This window comes from Phragmites australis, chromosome 2, assembly GCF_958298935.1.
Source record: "Phragmites australis chromosome 2, lpPhrAust1.1, whole genome shotgun sequence".
Taxonomy (NCBI): domain Eukaryota; kingdom Viridiplantae; phylum Streptophyta; class Magnoliopsida; order Poales; family Poaceae; genus Phragmites; species Phragmites australis.
The window spans coordinates 42,393,279-42,413,211 of NC_084922.1; the positions used below are offsets into that span (position 1 = coordinate 42,393,279).

A 19,933-nucleotide genomic window follows, 5' to 3' on the forward strand; every position below is an offset into this window, starting at 1 on the left:
ACAGAACCTGATCTTGTTTTCTGAGCTGATGACTGGATTCTTAATGGTGCTGGCTTCTTGAGCGATGGACATCTTCGAGGCGATGGTCGAGAAGGTGGACTTCTTTTGGGCGATGGCTGAGGAGAGGGAGATCTTCGAGGCGGCGACGGCCCGGGGTGTAGTGGAGAGTAGAGATTCTCGGGAGTTGTCCATAATGGAAAAACTATATAGATCTTCTCCCATGTGATAAATGTGTGCTCATTCTCTCCTATAGTGTTCGTCCCTCCTATGCGGGGTAGTCCACCTCAACATGGTGGTACTGGTCAAGTGCCTCGTCTACTTCGATCATGGCGTAACCTTCCGGTATCGTATGTCCGTAAAATGTTCATGTGAGCCGTGAGGATAAGCCACGCCATAAGCTACCTTGATGGTAATGTTCCTAGCACCAATGTGTAATTCATACGGTGTCTATAGTGTGATGAGACCCATAGCATAAGTGATAGAGTCAGCTTCAGAAACTCTCGGTGACGCACAACTACTCCGACAAATAGGGGAGCTGGAGTGCCTAACATTAGGAGACTATGCCGGCTGTTCCTGTTCGCTCACAATGGCACCCCATTCACACATGAGGGCTTGTCGTACTGCTTGTGCTATTTTTTCTTCTATATATTCATTCTCCTTTTTAGTGCTTGTTTAAGCATTTTCATCATCATAACTTATTCTGCCTCTCATTCTGCATCTCGCTCTACTTGAGATCTCTTCTGACTCTTGTAACTATCGACGTTACCTGGAAATCCATATTTCTAACCCATCACCCCAACGCCTCGTGTGCGACCACCATGCCCCTTGTTTTCTAGGGCCATGGTGAGCTCATCTCTATCCCTGTCTGGCTTTAAAGAGCCTTGTGCAGACTGCTCCTGGGCTTCCGTAAGCTTTTTTGCAAGATCTTGCATCACATCTGGATCTTTGGAGGTCGTAAAGGATAAGCTTCCATCAGATGAGTAAGAAGCACCCATCACAAGAAAGAAGTGTGTCGATCAATTGCTCCAGCCCTCCGTCTCAGGCATCACACCTCTCTCTCGTAGTTCATCTACCTGTTGTTGCCACTGCCTTTCTTTCCTCACGTACCCACGACTGCCAACTTTTTGGGGGAACAGGTTCTTCTTCGAGTTTGCTTTGTTCACCTCACTCAACCTCTGTGCTTCTTCCGACAACTTGTCCTCCGCAAAGGCTTGCTAATGATTATCGAGTTGTTGCTATTTGTGGAAATCTGGCATTGTATCTTTTTGCACATACGTTCTGTTCAATGTCTCCTTCCAGTTCTTAAATGAAAGGCCCATAATCATTAGCATCTTATACTTTAACTACTTCCATATCAGTCTCTTCAGGGAAGTCAAACTTCTCTAATATCATGAGCCACAAGATGTCGTTCTTGATCGAATCAGGAACCACATGCGGATTACCTCGTTCGTCAATCCACAATCTGTAGCTTATGGGCACATGATCCTTAACAGCAATCCCACAGACTAACTTGTATGGCCCCAGAACTCTCTCTAGTGCAGTTGGCTCCACTGCTGGTGAGACCTCCGTGATCACAAATCGTCCTATAGGCATCTTTGAGGGATCTCAGACATGATGCCGCTCTTGAGATTGCTCATTATCGTGACCCTTCAAAGCATCAAGCATCTGCGCATAAGTGAAAAAACTATTGGGAACCTATACGATAATATGTAGAACAGATACATTCATCTACTTATAAATTACCTCATCGCCTCCACAGCCGTCTGTTTGGTCCAGGTTGAGGTAGTGGCTCGGGTTACCTTCTTCAATGTTTGACGGCGGCACTACATCTCCTTCTAGCACCTGGGCTGGATCAGCGATTGGGGATGCTATTCCTTCCTAGGAGTTCTGTATACGATGACGATAAGCAGTTAAGTATTCTACATATAAAGAGCAGATGAAGGAGGGAGATAGAGATAAAGCCGACGAGGGAGGGAGAGAGGTTGCCGAAAGAGTGAGATAATCATGAAGGAGTCGATAGGTAGAATGCATACATATATAGTATTGTAAATGAGTACGCTACGACCATATTTAACAAAAAAAAGTCATATCTTACATAGCAAAATAGGCATAAATATACTGACAGTTGACATCATCTTATGTAGAAAAATAATGATGATTACAACCATAACTAGTATTATAACGTATTTACACGTGAAATCACACTTCTTCTTATTTTTGAAGTTAGAAAATTTTAGCTCAGCTTGGATAACTTGACTGTTGTATACCGTAACAGCTTCATATTTGAACTTGTATCCTTTATAACATGCTCTTTTGAATGCTGTAACTTGTGCGTGGCATTCCTCCTAACTGAAGAACATTCCACTTATGGACCACGATGAACAATATACAATGTCATAGTAGTCCTAAATTTCAGATAATATGGAAAAAATAATATACTACAAACCACACTAACACCAAATAATGTTCTTGCAAAAAGCTATTAGGCATAGTGGCCCTAGCAAATTGCCTTATTAAGACTTCAGTACTGATTACATGTTCAGAGTGAAAGTATTCTTCGCAAGTCAGTATTCATATACCAGTCCTACTAGTTCAGAGAGCAGCTTCTCTCAAGACGAGCTAGACGCCCTTCCTCTCCGAACACGTAATAAGTACTGAATTCCTAGAAGTAATAAAGAAATACGATCTCGAGCTATATCATCAACGCCACTATTTTATTGTATTTCAAAAGAAATGGTTGCTTCTCCGTAGAGAACATTTACCTGAAAATGGTGTATAACAACTCAATATTAATGTAAAATTTTGAAACCTAGCAGCATTTGCATCAGATTATGGAGATGATTATCTCCTTTCATCATTTGCTCATCTAACAATGAACAACAAAAGGTAACAAAAATCTATAGAATAGGCTCGAGCAGTAGGATCATAATCGCCCAATATTCTTAGCTCGAATTGACATTAAAGTGCTATTACAAAGTAGCTGTTGTGATAAGAATATTCCCAGGTGTTTAACTTGCTAACCGGATAGGAATACAAACTCCTAATCAATGAGCCTGACTTTATCACTATGCTGGACCATACTTGCTGCAAATTATTATGTGCATCTTGTGCTATTAGAATACTAACTATATTATTATCAAGTTATTAAGCATTAATAAAAACTATCATTATATACATCTAAGATCTGTCTAGCACCATTAATAATTCATCAACACGTAAATTCATGTAGATACATATAGCTTGTCATATAAGCTTGCAACTTTTCCACTTTTGCTTTCTTTACCATCACAAAATTTTGCAGATTATTGTGCATATTTTTAAACAGAGTTCACACTAATTATAAAACAATATTTGCTACTTCTATCACTCTTTTTTTCATCTACCTTTCACTAAAAGGACCATGATTTGTACATGTTATGCAGATCATCAAATTAAACTTTGCAACTTCATTCACATCTCCCACTGTAGTAAAGGAACAACCTCAAGTTCAATTACCTATCTAGTGTCATCCACTACTTTTCCAAAGAGTATTGGCAATGAGATCCCTACATGACTATACGAGATATAATCATCATATTTGTTCAGTGAGATGACCTTTTATTCAACTAATTTCTTACATACCCCTTGGCCAACCCTAGTAAACACCTGCAACCCTTTGCTGCAACATGCTTCCCATATTCAAAAGATTATAAGATGGTGAACGGTTATGTAATGAGAAGAACACCATCACAAGCTCAGTAATAGTGAACTATACACTCATATTTATCCCACTGCAAGTGTACAATCCCAAGGCAAGCACCAATTTGACCTTGATAACAAGGCCAGCAAAAAAATTTCAAACTCAGCACTACTACTACATAACACAAATACAATCTTTTTTAAAGAATTAATAAAAAAAATTAATGCCTAAACTTCAATTAAGGATTATATGCCACTTGCCTCCATTACAATACTTAGGAGACAGGGAGGTGAGGTAAGAAGGTCAGTATGAGGTTTACAACAGTCAGTACCTGTAAGATGGCAAGGGTCTAGGTGGTAGGGTACACAGGCTAGGTGTCGAGGAGGACGGGAATGGTTCTGGGGAGGAGGACGGCGACGACAACAGGGAGGAGGACGACAACGTCGAGGAGGTTCGGGACAGTGGGCAGGGGCTCGTCAGTGCGAGCTTGTGGTCCTCCGGCAGTGTGGGCACCTCAGAGTCGGGAGGCGTTTCAGCGGAGGGCACAGGGGAGAGGAATTTTTTGCAAAGTGCTAAAGGGTGCATGGCATCGAGCCATTTTATAGGGGAGGACTTTCACTGCTGGTTTAATATGACCACTGACAGTTTAATGGTACCTTCACTGCTAGCTCAAAAGGTATAAGTCCACCGGTAGTGAAAGTAGTTTCACTGCCAGCCTAATATGTCCACCGGTAGTGAAACTCCTTTCACTCCTGATGCCGCGTGGTGCAAAAAAATTTGTGTTAACTTCACACGTGTGCAGAGACTAGAACGCACGACCTACACCAAGTGAGATCGAACAAATCGCTGCGCTACTCAAGTGATTTCGATTGACTTTGTACTATATTTATTTATTAAATTCTGTTTATCTAAAATCATAATACATATTTATTTAAATTTGAACTTGCTATATACCAAAATTAAGTTTTGTATATACCTAAATTTCCTAGTTCAAGTTTCTAATTCAATAAAAAATTAAAATAAATATGTTCATACCTATGTTTCTATATTGGGGCTTGCTAATTAATTCAAAAATAATAATTAGAGCTTCCTATACATCTTAATTTCATCGATACATATTTTAAATCATTAAAAATTGAAAATGAAAATGCTCATAACTATAGGTAATTTATTAAAAATAAAAATAGTAAGACATAGCAATAGTGCTAGCTTGTGCTATTGTTAACTCATTATTAAAAATCAAAAATCAATATGCTCAATAATAAAGACATCTTTCACCATAAACTACAAATTGAAGCTTCCATAACAAAAGTGAGGTATAATTGCATCTAAAACAAATTCATACATAGTAATTAATACAATTTAACTATTTTGTCTTAATGATTTGCCCTTCATTATGATCACGACGTATATAGGGAGGTTCATCGTTGTCTCTCATGGGACCTAGGTCGACGTCATCTCTGAAATAAGGTAACGCGTCGAATTGATTATAGTCTTCCTCGTCAACAACATTCTCCACTCAGACAGTCCTTGTTTTCCCTTGAAAAACCATATGACGCTTCTCCTTATTAGCTGGGTCCATGTCCTTTATATAGAAGACTTGTATAACATCATTCGCAAGTACAAATGGTTCTTCTCTGTATCTAACGAGTTTTTGTACACTATAGTCATACCATACTTGTCGATCTTCACATCCCCTCAAAGTCTGACCCATTGGCACCGGAGAAAAGAAACCTTTAACACTGTATAGTCGAGCTCCCAGATCTTCTCTATGGATTCATAGTAGATCTTCCTATTTTTATTGTAGTCATAGGTATTTATACGGACATCGCTATTTTAGTTGACGCTCTTATTATCCTGAGCTCTCGTATAAAATGTATAGACATTCATGTCATATCCTTGAAATGTGAGGATTATAGTTGACGGTCTGTGAGCCAATACAGCCAACTGAGCACACTTTATCTGCTTATACATCACCTGTCTACGTAACTAGGCGCCAAAATGATCTAGTTGCTCTCGCGCGATCTAAATATTAGACTTCCCTGGGTTTATGGTGCGTAGCATCTTTTGGTGTTCTTCGACATATGGGTCCACTGCAATTAATTATCGCAGAACTACAAAATGTGCTTGCATGAATGAAACGGGGGTCGTTAGTGCGTAATGAGTTTGCACCTATCGCCCCTTTCTCCTGTAGCCTCCCCTCATGGCGAGATATAGACACACCAATCTATTTGAGATTCATGTAGTCGACACAGAAATCAATGACCTCCTCAGTTCCCCAGCCCTCGGCCATGCAGTCTTTCAGCCAATTTCGGTTATGAACAAATTTCTTCAGAACTCCTATGAACCTCTCAAAAGGGTACATATGATACAGAAACACGAGGTCAAAAATCTGTATCTCTTTCATAATGTGAACAATGAGATGCACCATGATATCAAAAAATAATGGAGGGAACAACACTTCAAACTGGGATAGAGTCTTGACCATGTCTTCCTGCAGCTTATCAAGCTTAGTCGGATCAATGGCCTTCTGTGATATCGCGTTGAAGAATGAACACAACTTTATGATTGAGTTTTGGACTTTCGGCGGTAGAATACATCTAATTGCAATTGGAAACATCTGTATCATCATCACATGACAATCATAAGACTTCATGCCAATTAATTTTAAATCTTTCATGTTTACTAGTCTCTTTATGTTGACGGAGTAATCGGATGAAACTTTGATTCCATGCAAGTACTTACACATTGCAATTTTCTCCGTCTTGCTCAGACTATAACTAGCATGACCAAAATATTTGTCGCCTTCTTTCATATCTTCAGGATATAGATCGTGTCCGAGTTTCAAATATTTTAGGTCCTTCCGTGCTTGGAGTGTATACTCTGTTTTGCTAGGTATGTCTAGTAACGTACTAATCAAGCTATCACACACGTTCTTCTCAACGTGCATTACATAGATTGCGTGCCGAACCACCAAATCTAATCAATAAGCTAAGTCATAAAAAATAGATTTCTTTTTGAACATAGGAGCTCTAAGATTAGATTTTGGAACCGGTGTACTCCCGTATCCCTTTCCAATGATATCCCTAAGTTTCTTTACCATCTCATATACCTGTATACCTGTCTCCCAGTGCAATGCTTAGGAGGTGATCGAGTCTCAACTTTCCCATCAAAAGCTCCCCTATTGCTGCGATACAGGTGATCCTTGTGAAGAAATTTATGATGACATAGATACACTATTTTTGGCTATTCTTCAGCCACAAGCTCTCCGTTTTATCCAAACAATGCATGCAAGCACAATAGCCTTTGACAGTCTAGCCCGATAAGTTGCCAAGGGCTGGCCAATCCTAGATTGTTACGAACATCATTGCACGTAGGGTGAAGTTCTCTCGATTGTATGCATCCCACACATGCACACTATCTTTCTACAGTATTACAAGCTCTTCTATTAATGGTTTTATGTAGATATTGATATTGTTGCTAGGTTACCTTGGCCCTGATATCAACACCGACATCATAATGTACTTCTGCATCATACACAACTAAGGAGGAAGGTTGTAGATACATAGAGTCACATGCCAAGTGCTATGACTACTGCTCATGTTGTCGAATGGATTCATCCCATCCGTACTCAATACAAATATTATATTTCTCACATGTTCTACAAATGGCTCATTGTATTTCCTATCGATGTTTCTCCATTGCGTAGAATCAACGGGGTATCTCAGCTTTCCATCATCCTTGCACTCCTCGGTGTGCCAGCGTATAAGTTCGGCATGCCTTTTGTCCGTGAATAAACATTTCAAACAGGGGACTATAGGAAAATACCACATCACCTTGATGAAAGACCTTTTATTATTTCCTTCACCATCGATATCATCACAGCCATGCTTGTACCGTGATGCACCACAGGCGAGACACGTTTCTGAGTCTGTATGCTTTCTGCGATACAACATGCGATCGTTTGGACATGTATGTATTTTCTACACCTTTAACCCCAATAGGCACACAACCTTCTTATCCTAGTACGTGTTTTCTGGCAGCACATTTCCATTTGAAAGCAATTTCTGCAAGAACAGTAACAACTCTGTGAAGCTTATATCAAACCACCTGTTGCTTGCCTTCAATTGTAGCAGTGAAAGCACAATACGTAACTTTGTGTGCTCCTTCTCGCAGCCCGGGAACAACGTTGTTTTAGAGTCCTCTACCATATGCTGGAACTTTTAAAACTCTCTTTCATCGGTGAAGTTCCTCTCCTCATCGCACAACATCTGCTCCAAATGATTGGCGTAGGCGTCGGCGTCGGCCAACATCTCCTCTAGATCATCATCGACCAACGTATCTTCGGCAGATAGCATATTAAAGTATTCGTTAGCTGATATATCGGTATACAAGTCTTCGTCTTCACTACCAATGTATTGTCCTTCCTGTACGATCTCAGCTTTACCTTGCTCGATCCAACAAGTATAGCCATGCATAAAGCCTCTTGGTATCAAGTGTGAATGTATCTTCTGGGTGGTGGAAAACTACTTGTTCTCACAATCGACGCATGTATAGCACATGTATTGAGACTGTGTATTTAACTTATCCGCGGCTTGTATCATGAAACAATCCATGCTGTTTTTATACTCTGCGCTCACACGGCTCGCATTGTATGTCCATCTTCTGTCTATCTACAATTATATAATTATTGTAAATTCAAATTCACAATATCTCGAAGATTTTACGATCACCAACAAATAAATTACCTTGTCATCTCCTACCGGCAATTGGCCCGGGTTGGTGGAGCTGTCTTTTACATGCTTTTGCGTCCGCTTCCAATGAGTATTTGTTGGTGCCATCCCTAAAGAATTTCTTTATTATTCAACCCCTTATCTATGACTTATTAAGGAAACATGAAAAATAAATATGCTCATATATAAAGTTTCTTTATTGGAGCTTGGTAATTAAATAAAATATCGAAAATATAATTGGTTCTCGCTACATACCTAAATATCATGGCAAGATTTTCTAATTCATTAAAAATTAAAATAAGGGATAAGATCAACTTTGGTTCTTAAGTTAACATTTTGAGGTAAAATGCTAAATATAGGATTTAACTTGGAGATTTCAATTTACTTGAGCTCAAGAGGCTTCTAGAAGCTTGCTTGCTGTTTGAGAAAAATCCAAGGTTCGCTTACTAAAAAATGAAGAAAAGATAAATGAGCAAACGAAGGGGAAAGAAGGACTTTTGTTTGGATAGCTAGAGAGAGCCCATCTAGATCTTCTTTTTGATAAAAAAATGAGTTTAAGTGATGGGGGAATCGAAATGGGAGAAGAAATAAAGTGTGTGGCATGTGAGAGTTTGTAAGGAGGAGAAAAAGTTCTGATTAAAATGTCTGTTAGCTTAAGTTTGGAGAAAGTGAGAAAGGGAGACATCACTATCGGCCTATTTAACCAGTCGATAGATGCTATATTATAACTGTCGATTGATAGATTAAACTTGCAATGATAAACGAGCAGGATATCACTATCAACTTAATCTATCTACCGACAATAGTTACACTTATCACTGCCCAGTTAAAAGTCACGAAGATTGATTATTTCTGCGTGTCATGCGAACCTGATATCACGTAAGTCTGTTTTTTATAGTGATAGAAAGACTTCAAAAGCTTCTTTCGTTTAGTCGATCCAGGGTCGTAGCTGTATATACTATCTCGTCCACTCGATCGATCTCATAGTAGGGAATTAAAACCCTAATATATATGGTAGGCTTCGTCGACAGACAAGGCGATAAGTAAGTACTAGTAGACATTTAGACAAGACTCTCTAGTCACTAGGGTAGCTAACTAGCTAATGTTCCTACTAAAATAGTTCTGCAGACTTCAGGCTCCATCTCTGTCTTTCTGAGGTGCATGCACAGACTGATCATGGTCTCCCGGGGCTCTTGGGTTCGTGGCGGTTGTTGGCGCCGGATCCAGGGTAGTCGTTGACCTCGACGACCATCCTCGCCACCGCTTCGCCGAGGCTTCGTCGCTCTCGTTTAGCTCCGACGACCACACCCTGTATAGATGAATTTACAAAAAGTTGCAAGTGCATCAGAAAACCAGGCTTTGTTTTTTAACAGAGTGCGAGTAAAGTCGACAGTGTGCTTGCACGAACGATGTAGGTTAATCTCTTCTTTTTGGGAAAAGGCATCGTTAGTGGCGGGCAGTGCAACTGTGCTAGTGGCCATGCATGTGAACTGCACTATGGACGGCCTAGTCAGCAGTCTATGTGATCGGACACCGGGTGCCCCTCGCTACATAACAAACAACAAAGTAGATATCACATTAATAATGACAACTCAATACATGTTATTAATATTTTATTAGTGATAGGTTTAATAAAAACGTGTTATTAATGTGTCTTCTGATCGGGACCAGATATAAATCCATCACTAATGTGTGATTATTAGTGATAGGTTGTAATATGATTCGTCACTGACAAGATATAGATCCACCACTAATGGATGATTATTAGTGATAGATTGTAATATGATTCGTCACTGATGATAATAGTAACGGATCAAGTTATGACCTGTTACTGATGATTAGGTCATCAGTGATGGATCATTCTAGATCAGTCATTAGTAATTAGTCAAGTTATGACACGTTACTAATGATAAAGTCATTATGACGGGTCGTTCTAGACCAGTCATTAGGACATATCACAATTTAACTCGTCACTAATAATTCAATTATCAGTGACGAGTATCCTATATCAGTCATAAGTGACAGATCAACTTATAATCCATCACTAATAATCAACTCTAGTCAAAATGATGGTATTTGCAAATTATTTTTATTTTTCTCTTATTTTTTATCACCTCAGCAGCACTAGAATATGAAATTTGGTAAATTAGTTATTAATGACGGATTATGGTTATGACATGTTACTAATGATCTTTGATAAAAAAGTTAAAAGGATAAAATATCCGATTTCTATCATAACTATGTGATAACAGAGGTGGTAAGGTGGCTATATACGTGAGGAGAAGGTCGCGGGTTCCGTTCTCATGGAATGCAAATTTGAAAACAATGTAAAAAAAGTGTGACTTATGAGACATATGAGATGGGTTTGTATTGGGATGGCTTGGATGAAAAAAATATATTTTTTAACTTTTTTTGTCAAAAATATGAAATTTGCGCCTCCCATCCGCATGTGAGAACTTGGAAAGCTCAACAATCATCGGCTCGAAACACACTTTCGCAGACTGATCTGCTTAGACTTTGGGCGTTGGGGGCTTAAAGGGAAACCGGATGGAGATTCGGTGATCCACTCTATTATATGGCAACCTCCATCTGCTGGATCGGTTATTAGTGATGGATTAAGATTATAACACGTCACTAATATTCAGTTAATAGTGATAGGTCATGATTACTACTCGTCACTAATGACTGAACATTAATAACGAGTCACGGTTATGACCCGTTACTAATGATCTTAATAATGATAGATCATCATTTATCACTAATAATTTATCATTAATAACACGATAAAAATTATAATATAAAATCCATCACTAATATCTGTTGCCACTTTTTACTGGGACTTTTTTTCAGGCCTGTAACCAGTAACATCTTCCGTGCTCTGCTCTTCCGGCATCCAAAGGTCGCTACTCGCAACAACGACTCATGTGCAAAGGTAAAGATACTAAAAGCTTGTAAGCCTGTGAGTAGTTTATGTCGTTGGGTGACTCAAGAGTCAAGTCACCTGTGCGCCGAGTGGAATGGACTGGAGGGCAACTACAAGACCCAGAGCACTGAGCTAGCCTGTGAGTGCGCATAGTTAAATGGTCTGTTTCGTGTGAGTGCCGGCACGGGGCGGGAGAGCACGTGCATGGCACGTTGGCTCAGCTTGAGAGATCTTTTTCTTTCTTCTTCTCGAATAGTCACCACGAACAAGGAAGCGGTTCTTGCTTCAGAGCATAGGGACACGCGCATGCTATGTCGGATATTTATGTGATGAAATATATTGAACTGGCAACAAATCTCAAACAAGATCGAGCGAGAGAGAGCGCGACCGAATGACCGACCTGAACAGGCACCTCCAGACCAGGGCTCGAGAGTTGGAGGTTCGTCAAGGACAGGCTCCCTGCGAAACAAGAACACTGATAAATGCAAGAAGCTAAGGAAACATGCTGTAAATAAATAGCCAAGAAAGAAGAAGAGGAAGTCAAATTGTCAAAAGGCAAGGATTGGTGCTTGATGGCTTACTGGACAGAGGCACAGAGGAAACCAGGGGAAGAAGAAGGCATGACAGTATGAGGAGAGCAAGAAGGGGCTTCCTCCTAGGGGTGTACTCCATCACCACCACCATCACAGACCTTTCTTCTATCGAGCCTCGGGTTAAGTGAACTCTCTTACAGTTACAGGCCACCACACAGCGGAGAATGGCTTCTGTGGTGTGTGTGGTGGACTGGTGGGGGATTTTATAGGAGCTAGGACACGGTGCGCTCTCTGTCTCTCTCAAAGTCAACTTCACACACACACACACACCTCGTTTTGCTTTATTGAGAGGGAGAATACAACGGTTCATGGATGTCTTTTGCGCCACTTGTGCTGCTCCTCGTCTTTAAACTTTTTTGCACCCTGTGATTTCCCTCTGACATCCACCTTCGTGTTCTTGTTATTTGTCTCGGGCTCGGTGACACTGACACGTGAGTGGCGAGGTGTCGCATGCGCAGGCCTGGTGTGTGAATGTGGGCGCAGCATGCTGCATGCGTCCACCCCCAGTCGAGCACTGCGTGCATGGGAACCCCACCCCACCCCACATCCGCACCCGGATCATCATTCAGACATTCAGTGGCTCGCGGTCAACGCCGCAATGAGCTTAGCTCACATGCTTCATGGTGAATCATGTCCGGGCTTTTGTATACGTACGTCGTCAAGTGTTTGTCTCTTGCGAGTGAACAAGTTCGATGGACACGCAGATAGCGTTGTGCATTGGGGACCAGCTGCGACGCAACAGTTGGCCTTGTTAGGTATCTCGGTGCATGCCCACTCGAAATACGGATCAAGAGGTTCCAATTTGGACTGCAAGTATGCTCGCGGTGGAGCACGTACGGCAAAAGGGAGATCGATGCAAATGAGAGTGAGCAAGGAAGATCGTGTTATCCACTGCGGAATTCCATTTTCCCAGTGCATGTACCTAACCGAGCTCTTCAACATTGTGGTTTTTCCGTTACTTGAGCAAGATATTTATTATATATAGTGGTCCGTCACACACTCCCCGTTCGACGAGATCCCTTTCAGGTACCTCGGCGACTTGACATCTGCCGAATCCCGTCGAATTTGGCTCACGTACGGGCAGCACGGTACGTCGGTACGAGGCCACGACTGGGTTGCGGCGACGAGTGGACGACGTCGAAACGCGCAAGCGCGCGCGGTGGCTGACGAGCCCGTGACCCCGCCAACCGCACGTTCTCTTGGTCGTCGTGGATGCCTGGTCACCGCGAATCCTCGCGGGCAGCTTTCTGTTTCCGATTGGCCACCGGCCCCCTCCGCAGCAAAAGCTATCTGAAAACAGAACAGGAGCAAGGATATTTTTGGCACGGTATCCATGACCTCGTTTCAATTCCTGAAGGGGCACGGTGAAAGAACCTGATAGCCTACCCTGCTACCCATACAGCGTACTACTGGTATTGAGAGGCTCGTTGTTGCCAATTTTTGAGTAGCCATCAGCTTTGTGTCCATATGCTGACGGTTGCACTACAAACTTCCTCCTCTTCTTTTGAGGTGCCACAAGCTAATTTTGGAGTCTGTTTTTTTGAGTGGATTTTGGAGTCTATGTTAGGATGCTTATGGCCCTTTTGGATAGGTCTTTTTTGATTTAAAAAAATAGAAGCTATCTAAAGAGTTAGCTTTTGGCTTAAGTTTATGTTAGTTTTTAGCTGACTGAGGAAGTGATTGTAACTGAAATACTAGAAACTAAGAGGTATGTCGAGAAGAGCTTAAGATTTTTGATGTGCTAAAAAGCTAAAAATTTATTATAAAAATTAACAACTACATCCCCTTTGTTAACTAGCTAGAAGCTATAAAGTCAAGTTCTAACCAAAGGGGGCTTATATAGAAGGTGGCCCATAACCATTGTTCCATTTCCAGAGTTTTAAGTACTGGGCCTGGCTCGCAAACAAAATAAATGGGCTGTAAGACTGTAACAATGATTACCACCCTGCTTCTGTACGGGCCCGTTCACACAAAGCCCATTACACATTTCATCGTCCAGTGAACGGAGAACAAAGAATCCCAGCCGTCCGACCACATCGAGATATTATTTCTTCGGCCCGCCTCCGCCGTCCGCCACACCATGCGGTTCGGCTAAACCCGGCCGTCCGCTACCCATCCCGAAGGCGCAAAACCCTCTCGTCTCGAGCGTCAGCTCTCCTCCCCCGGCGCCATGGGCGGCGCCTCCAAGCTGCTCTCCTCCCTCCTCCTCACCTCATCCCCGCTCCGACTCCGCCCCTCCGCTGCGGCCGCCGCGCTCTTCCTCTCCCCGCCTGCCGCGACTTCCCGCCGCCTGCTCCTGCTCTCCTCTCCCTCCCCCTTCCGCACCCTCTCCACCTCCTCATCCGCCGCCTCCCTCCCGCACGGCTCCATCACCGGCTCCCCGGCGCCACCGCCCCGAGATCCTTTCCCCGAGTGGTCCCGCTTCGTCGACCGCCTCGCCGCCGCGGGGTACGCCTCCCGCGCACCCTGCCCCGCCGACGAGCTCGCGCTAGCCTCCGGATGCGGTCTGTCGGACGGGGCGGAGGCCGCTGTCTTATCCTGCCTCGCCTTCGCGCGCGACAGGCCCGACCTACTCAGGTGAAGTGAATCGCTTGGTTTGCTGGCTGATTGGGTTTTGGTGTGAGGGAAGGTCTACGTGTTGCTGATTGATTGGGAGTGAGGTGCCAGGTCGCTTCCGAGGAAGGATGTGGAGGTCTTGGTGGCAAACGCGGTGCCAGCTCTGTTCAAGGACGGGGACTTATCAGTGCAGCGGCTGCGGCGGTACCTTGCTGGGGAAGAAAGCGATGTGAGTTCTTGCTCTGTCGTAAGTCGGTTGCATTGCTTCGTGGTTGGTTGGGCGTAGTAAATCTTAGTTCAATCATCTACGTTGTCATTAGTCTGGTAGATTATGATCTTGCTGAACTCAAGTAACTACCAGCGTATGAGCTACTGGATATAAAGCTTGTGTTAGTTTCCGCCAGCACTATGTTTCCAGTGAGACACTGAGATGTGAGATGCATGTTCAGTTCAGGCATTCTGGGGCAGACCCTCGAAATAATCCAAAGAAAAAATTTCGAAAAAACTTGCCTTTTTTTATTTTTCATTTTTTGCTGCATTTTTGTTGCACCTTCTTGTTCTTCTGATAGATGAAGACACTGAGATGTTACTTTTACTTCTGTTCGAACTTCAATAGGGTTGCAATTGTCAATTCACACTACGATGCCCAATCTAATTTGTTCATGGAGACTAGAAAGTATTGGTCAACAAACTGAATATGTGAAAATTTTGCCAGGATATTGTTTCAGAGAGAGCTGAAACCGTTGATATTGTTCAATATATGTTAAGTTACACATACAGTTCTTCAGATAGCTATTCAGAAGATAAGGAACTTACTGATTCAGCTGTGAGAAATATCTTGGCTGAGTTAGTTAGTTTTAGTGGCCTTTCCCAATCTTCCAGTTTTGTGGAATCAACACTCAGGCAAACTTCCTCAAGTCAGCATGAGCGGTTTTCGAGGCCTCCAGGAAAAAATATTGAAATGAAGCGAGGGGACTGGATTTGCACAAGGTATGTTAATTCTGATATTCTCAATTGTGGACTTAACAGTTGTGTGCCGCTTATTTCATTGCTTTAAAGCGTCAATTACCTATTACTCCCTTTGGTCACAAATAGTTGTCGTTTACAGCGACATGGTCTCCAAAACACAACTAATTTTTACTATGATATATTTTGCAACTCAGTACAATTAAATATTATGAAAGTAATTTTCGACAAATCTACACATATGATTATCATATTTCCAACCTAAATGTTCAAAATGATATTGATAGTCAAAATTTCAAAATTTTGACTGGGTGTATGTCCTAAGCAACAAGTTTTTGTGACCAGAGGGAGTAGTTATTTATTTATTTATTGTTATATGTGCATACCTAGAAGTGTATTAAGATGTTTCGTTCCATAGCTGCTAAGTAGCCTGCACAAGTTATCATCTATACGATCAACCGTTTTTCCTTTTGCACCCTGCCACTGCTGTCAAAGTCAAACAAGCTTATAACTTTATCATCTACAATTTTAATCAAAATGCGACTAAACATGATGTTATGTTATTCAAACACGGAAAATACCCTCTGCGGCTCTGCGAACATGGCTACGTGCCCACTCTCCCTTCTCCCTGCTTTCACTAACACTTGTCCCCATAGATTAAAGCTACTGGTTTAGTTAAGAATACAAATGGATTGATTAGTGGAATAACTGGTGGGAAGGACTACAAGGGCTTGTAGTGGTGCTCTGACAGGACAACGATTGATGGGACAAAAGCATAATGGGTCCACATTGTCATGTCTCAAAAGTCAAAAGTAGAAGTTCTCTCCCGCCTATTCCACCCCCTCCCATTTTCCTCTGCACCGCACAAGCCATCTACGATCTTGGAATACATCAGACGAGAAGTGAAGAAGAGCTCCAGTAGCAAAAGTAAGCTAGCAGTGATAAATGCAGCATGGAGCCATGGACCTATTGTTGAGTCTGGGGGGCTGTGGCTTGCATGGTACAAACAGCATGTGCCAAAGCAAGATGGTGAAGGCGGCGTCGGGCAGACATAATATGGCAGCGGTAGTAATGGAGGAGGCAGCAGTTCAAGCAGACATGAATGTAGGTTTCTGCAGGATGCATGCTGGCATTGAAGACGTGATCAAAGTCCCAATGACGCTGGGTTCGAGCTGCATGCTGTGGTAGCCAATGAAGGTGGGGATGCCTAGAAATGGAGCTCAGAAGGGAGGAGAAATGGACCTCAAAATTATTCGATAAAAATCAAATCCTCGTTTTCTGAGCTGCAAGCGCGGGAGATGTGGATATTTTTGTCTGGCCTTGTCCCTTGTATATATAAAACAGCTAACATCCTAGCTTTTTTAGCCTTGCAGTACCCCTATTGCTTTTGCCTGTAGGCTTGTTACTGCTGTAACATGCTTTTGTTAACTTCAACCCACATGGCCCAGCACACATATAAAAGTTTGAAATCCAATCGGACATCCTCGGGAGGACAAGCGCCCATGCACGCAAAATAACCGCACTCATTCAAACAAACAGTATTTGCGAAGTATTTTTTTTTTTACCTAGATGCATTTGAGGCTATTCTCTGCAGTTCTTTTTTGCTACTCTGGAGTCTGGACATGTTTGGTAGGGGGATTGGGATCCAAATCCTTAGGATTTACTTCAAATTAAAATCCTAGAGCAACCCTCATTCAAAGCAACACCTTATGTGCAGTTTCCACAATTTTTTAATGAATATTTGCTCCACAACTTGCAGATGTAGCTTCATGAACTTCGCAAGAAATGTAAGGTGCCTTGAGTGCAATGAGCATCGGCCAAAGAAGATGTTAACTGGTGGAGAATGGGAGTGCCCTCAGTAAGATCTGATATAATAACTTCTTAAGATTTTTTTGTTCTGCTCTATGCTTTTGTCATCCTTTTTGTTGGTGGCTCTTGTTGGGTTATATCTCTAGCCTATCCCAACTTGCTTCGGGGATAAAGGCTCTGTTATTGTTGTTTTTTGATTGTATACTTTTGACACAGCTGACTTTATTTTGTTCTTTTGCTAAGGTGTGAATTTTATAATTATGGAAGGAACATGGAATGCTTACGGTGTACCTGCAAAAGACCAGCAACAATCCCACCAAATCCTGCATCTGCTGGTGCTGGTTTATGTGGTGTGCCACGACTTCTTAATGTAACCGATGTTGGCAAATCTGAAATTGAGAGAAAACTTGCCGAAAATGATGAGAAGGCAGAAAGATGGTTGAGCAAAGTATCTCAACTCGACGATTCTGCTGATTTAAGTAGTCTAGCAGAAGATGAGGACTTCCCTGAGATTATGCCTATGCGCAAGGGGGTGAATAAATTTGTGGTTAGCACGCGCAAAACACCACTGGAGAGAAGATTGGCAAATGCACAGTACAACATTAATAATAGCCCTGGAACTGCATCATCTGACTCAAAGATCAGCCAAACTTTGGACAGGATACTTGGGCGTTCGACATCTACTGCTGCCCCAAACAATCAATCTGGTACTGAAGGTGCAAATACTGAGGCTCCAAAGAAATTAGTGGACCGTCTTGGTGGCATCAACCCTGTTCCATTTGTGCCACTGTCTGCAGATCTATTTGCTAGGCCACAAAGTAGTAATGGACAGACAAACGAGGATGGCCAAATACAAACAGAAGCTAATAGCACAGTGCCCCCACCCGAGAGACGAGATGGCAAGGAATTATTAGATACTGCAGATAAATGGTCCAACAAAGTAGCTAAACCTGACAATGTTAAGGACCTCCCAGGTGCGATTTCTGATGAAAACTTTCCTGAGATTATGCCAATGAGGAAAGGTGAAAACCAATTTGTTATTAGTAAGAAGAAAGACCGCTCACTGACATCACCGCAATACAAAAGGCGCAGTGTGCTCGAGCAGGTAGATGATTCCAATTTTGTCCCATTTGTTCCATTTCCTCCTGGTTACTTCACCAAGAAAGATAAGCCAATGGAGAGTACTCCAGATGCTGTAATAATGTCAGAAGGGTCTCCAGGAGCTGAAAAGCATCCGGAAACAAATGCTTCATTGGGAAATAGTGCAGTCACCTCAACCTCACAGGTTGTGGGTAGTCAGCCAAAAGGCAACATGAATAATGAGAACTGGAACAGAAGTTACTCTAAGCAAAACTCCAGTGCAGGTGGTTATACTTATGATGATAGGAATGACTATCAGCATCAACCACAATCTCATGAGTTGCGCTCTCGGTCTAGCGGTGCTTCAAATACTGGCACTTGGAACACAGACTACTCTCAAGGGACCTTTAATGAGAGCACAGGTGAATCTACTTACAATGTAACTAACTGTTCTGCACAACCACCTTATACATCGGGTTATAGCAACAGCAACAATTCTTGGAGCAGTGGCAACAAGAACAGCAATAATGCTTGGAGCGTCAATAGTAATTATAACAACAATACCGACAATAACAGCAGTACTTGGAAGGGCAATAGCAGCTATGACGGCAATACTTGGAGCAGCAATAGCAGCTATAACAACAATGCCTGGAGCAGCAACAGTAACAATAACCAGAGTGGTACATTTGTTGATAATAGCAGTGCTGCTAGCAGCAGCAGTTACGTTAATTATAACCAGACAGTTCACAACTCGAGTTATGGAGGAAGCTCAAGTAGAGGTTATACTGGAAAGAGCTTAGAAGGATCTGCTGTGAAGGATCCTGATCCTCTGGACATGTCTGAGGAAGCTAAGGCTGAGAGATGGTTTAGGAGGGCAGCCCAGATAAAAGACATCTCTGAGCTTGCCAACATTCCAGACGAGGACTTCCCTGAGATAATGCCGATGAGGAAGGGGGTAAACAGATTTGTCGTTAGCAAGAGGAAGACACCATTGGAGAGGAGATTAACATCTCCGCAGTACAGAAGGAACCTGCCAATTGTAAGTTCTGAGCCGGAGAAAAAAGATGGTAGTTGAAACAGAGGCATGACTGCGAGCATAGCACAATCATCGCTGCTGTGCAACTGTGCGATTTTACACAAGGGTACATTCTTCACTACAGATTGTGACAATAAGCCAGCACCAGAAAATTCACATCGTCAGAAATGACGCACCATGGCAGTTTTTTGCATGGTAAAATTTTGTTCCAACGACCGGGGGTCTGCTGTATTTCATTGTTACGTGTACCATACGCATGTGCTGTAACCTAAAACCTTTCAATACTGCAGGCGTAGTGCATTACATAATCAGAGTTTGGGCTTGTCTGAGGTTTCGTATGTACGTGTATTTCTTTCAAAGATATTGTTCGTCAAATTCAGATACTCTTGTAGTCTGCGCCTTCTGTTTGGAAGAATCAGTATGCATACCCACCTTTTTACTCGAGTTGGCCTTGTTTACCGTCTAGTTATCTGTGATTTGAGGAACGAAATGATTAGGCAGTCTGTAACTCTGCATAAGGTTATTGATTTATTGGCCGCGTTTGACCAAAAAAAAGCA

At 42.2% G+C, this 19,933-nt stretch overlaps 2 protein-coding genes across 2 annotated transcripts; one reads left to right on the forward strand and one right to left on the reverse strand.

Annotated features, from left to right (window-relative positions):
- Nucleotides 1–9,287: 9,287 nt before the first annotated feature.
- Nucleotides 9,288–12,119, reverse strand: LOC133908995 (uncharacterized). The gene is made up of 3 exons (XM_062351248.1): nt 11,917–12,119; nt 11,736–11,794; nt 9,288–9,721 (listed from the first exon to the last, which is right to left on the reverse strand). The coding sequence occupies exons 1-3, from the start codon at nt 12,017–12,019 to the stop codon at nt 9,587–9,589; spliced, it is 297 nt and encodes a 98-aa protein (XP_062207232.1). The 5' UTR covers nt 12,020–12,119; the 3' UTR covers nt 9,288–9,586.
- A 1,877-nt stretch (nt 12,120–13,996) lies between these two features.
- Nucleotides 13,997–19,758, forward strand: LOC133908996 (zinc finger protein VAR3, chloroplastic-like). Its single transcript, XM_062351249.1, has 5 exons — nt 13,997–14,505; nt 14,596–14,713; nt 15,200–15,474; nt 17,210–17,308; nt 17,503–19,758. Exons 1-5 carry the CDS (start codon nt 14,099–14,101, stop codon nt 19,412–19,414), a joined length of 2,811 nt encoding a protein of 936 aa, XP_062207233.1. The 5' UTR covers nt 13,997–14,098; the 3' UTR covers nt 19,415–19,758.
- Nucleotides 19,759–19,933: the final 175 nt, after the last annotated feature.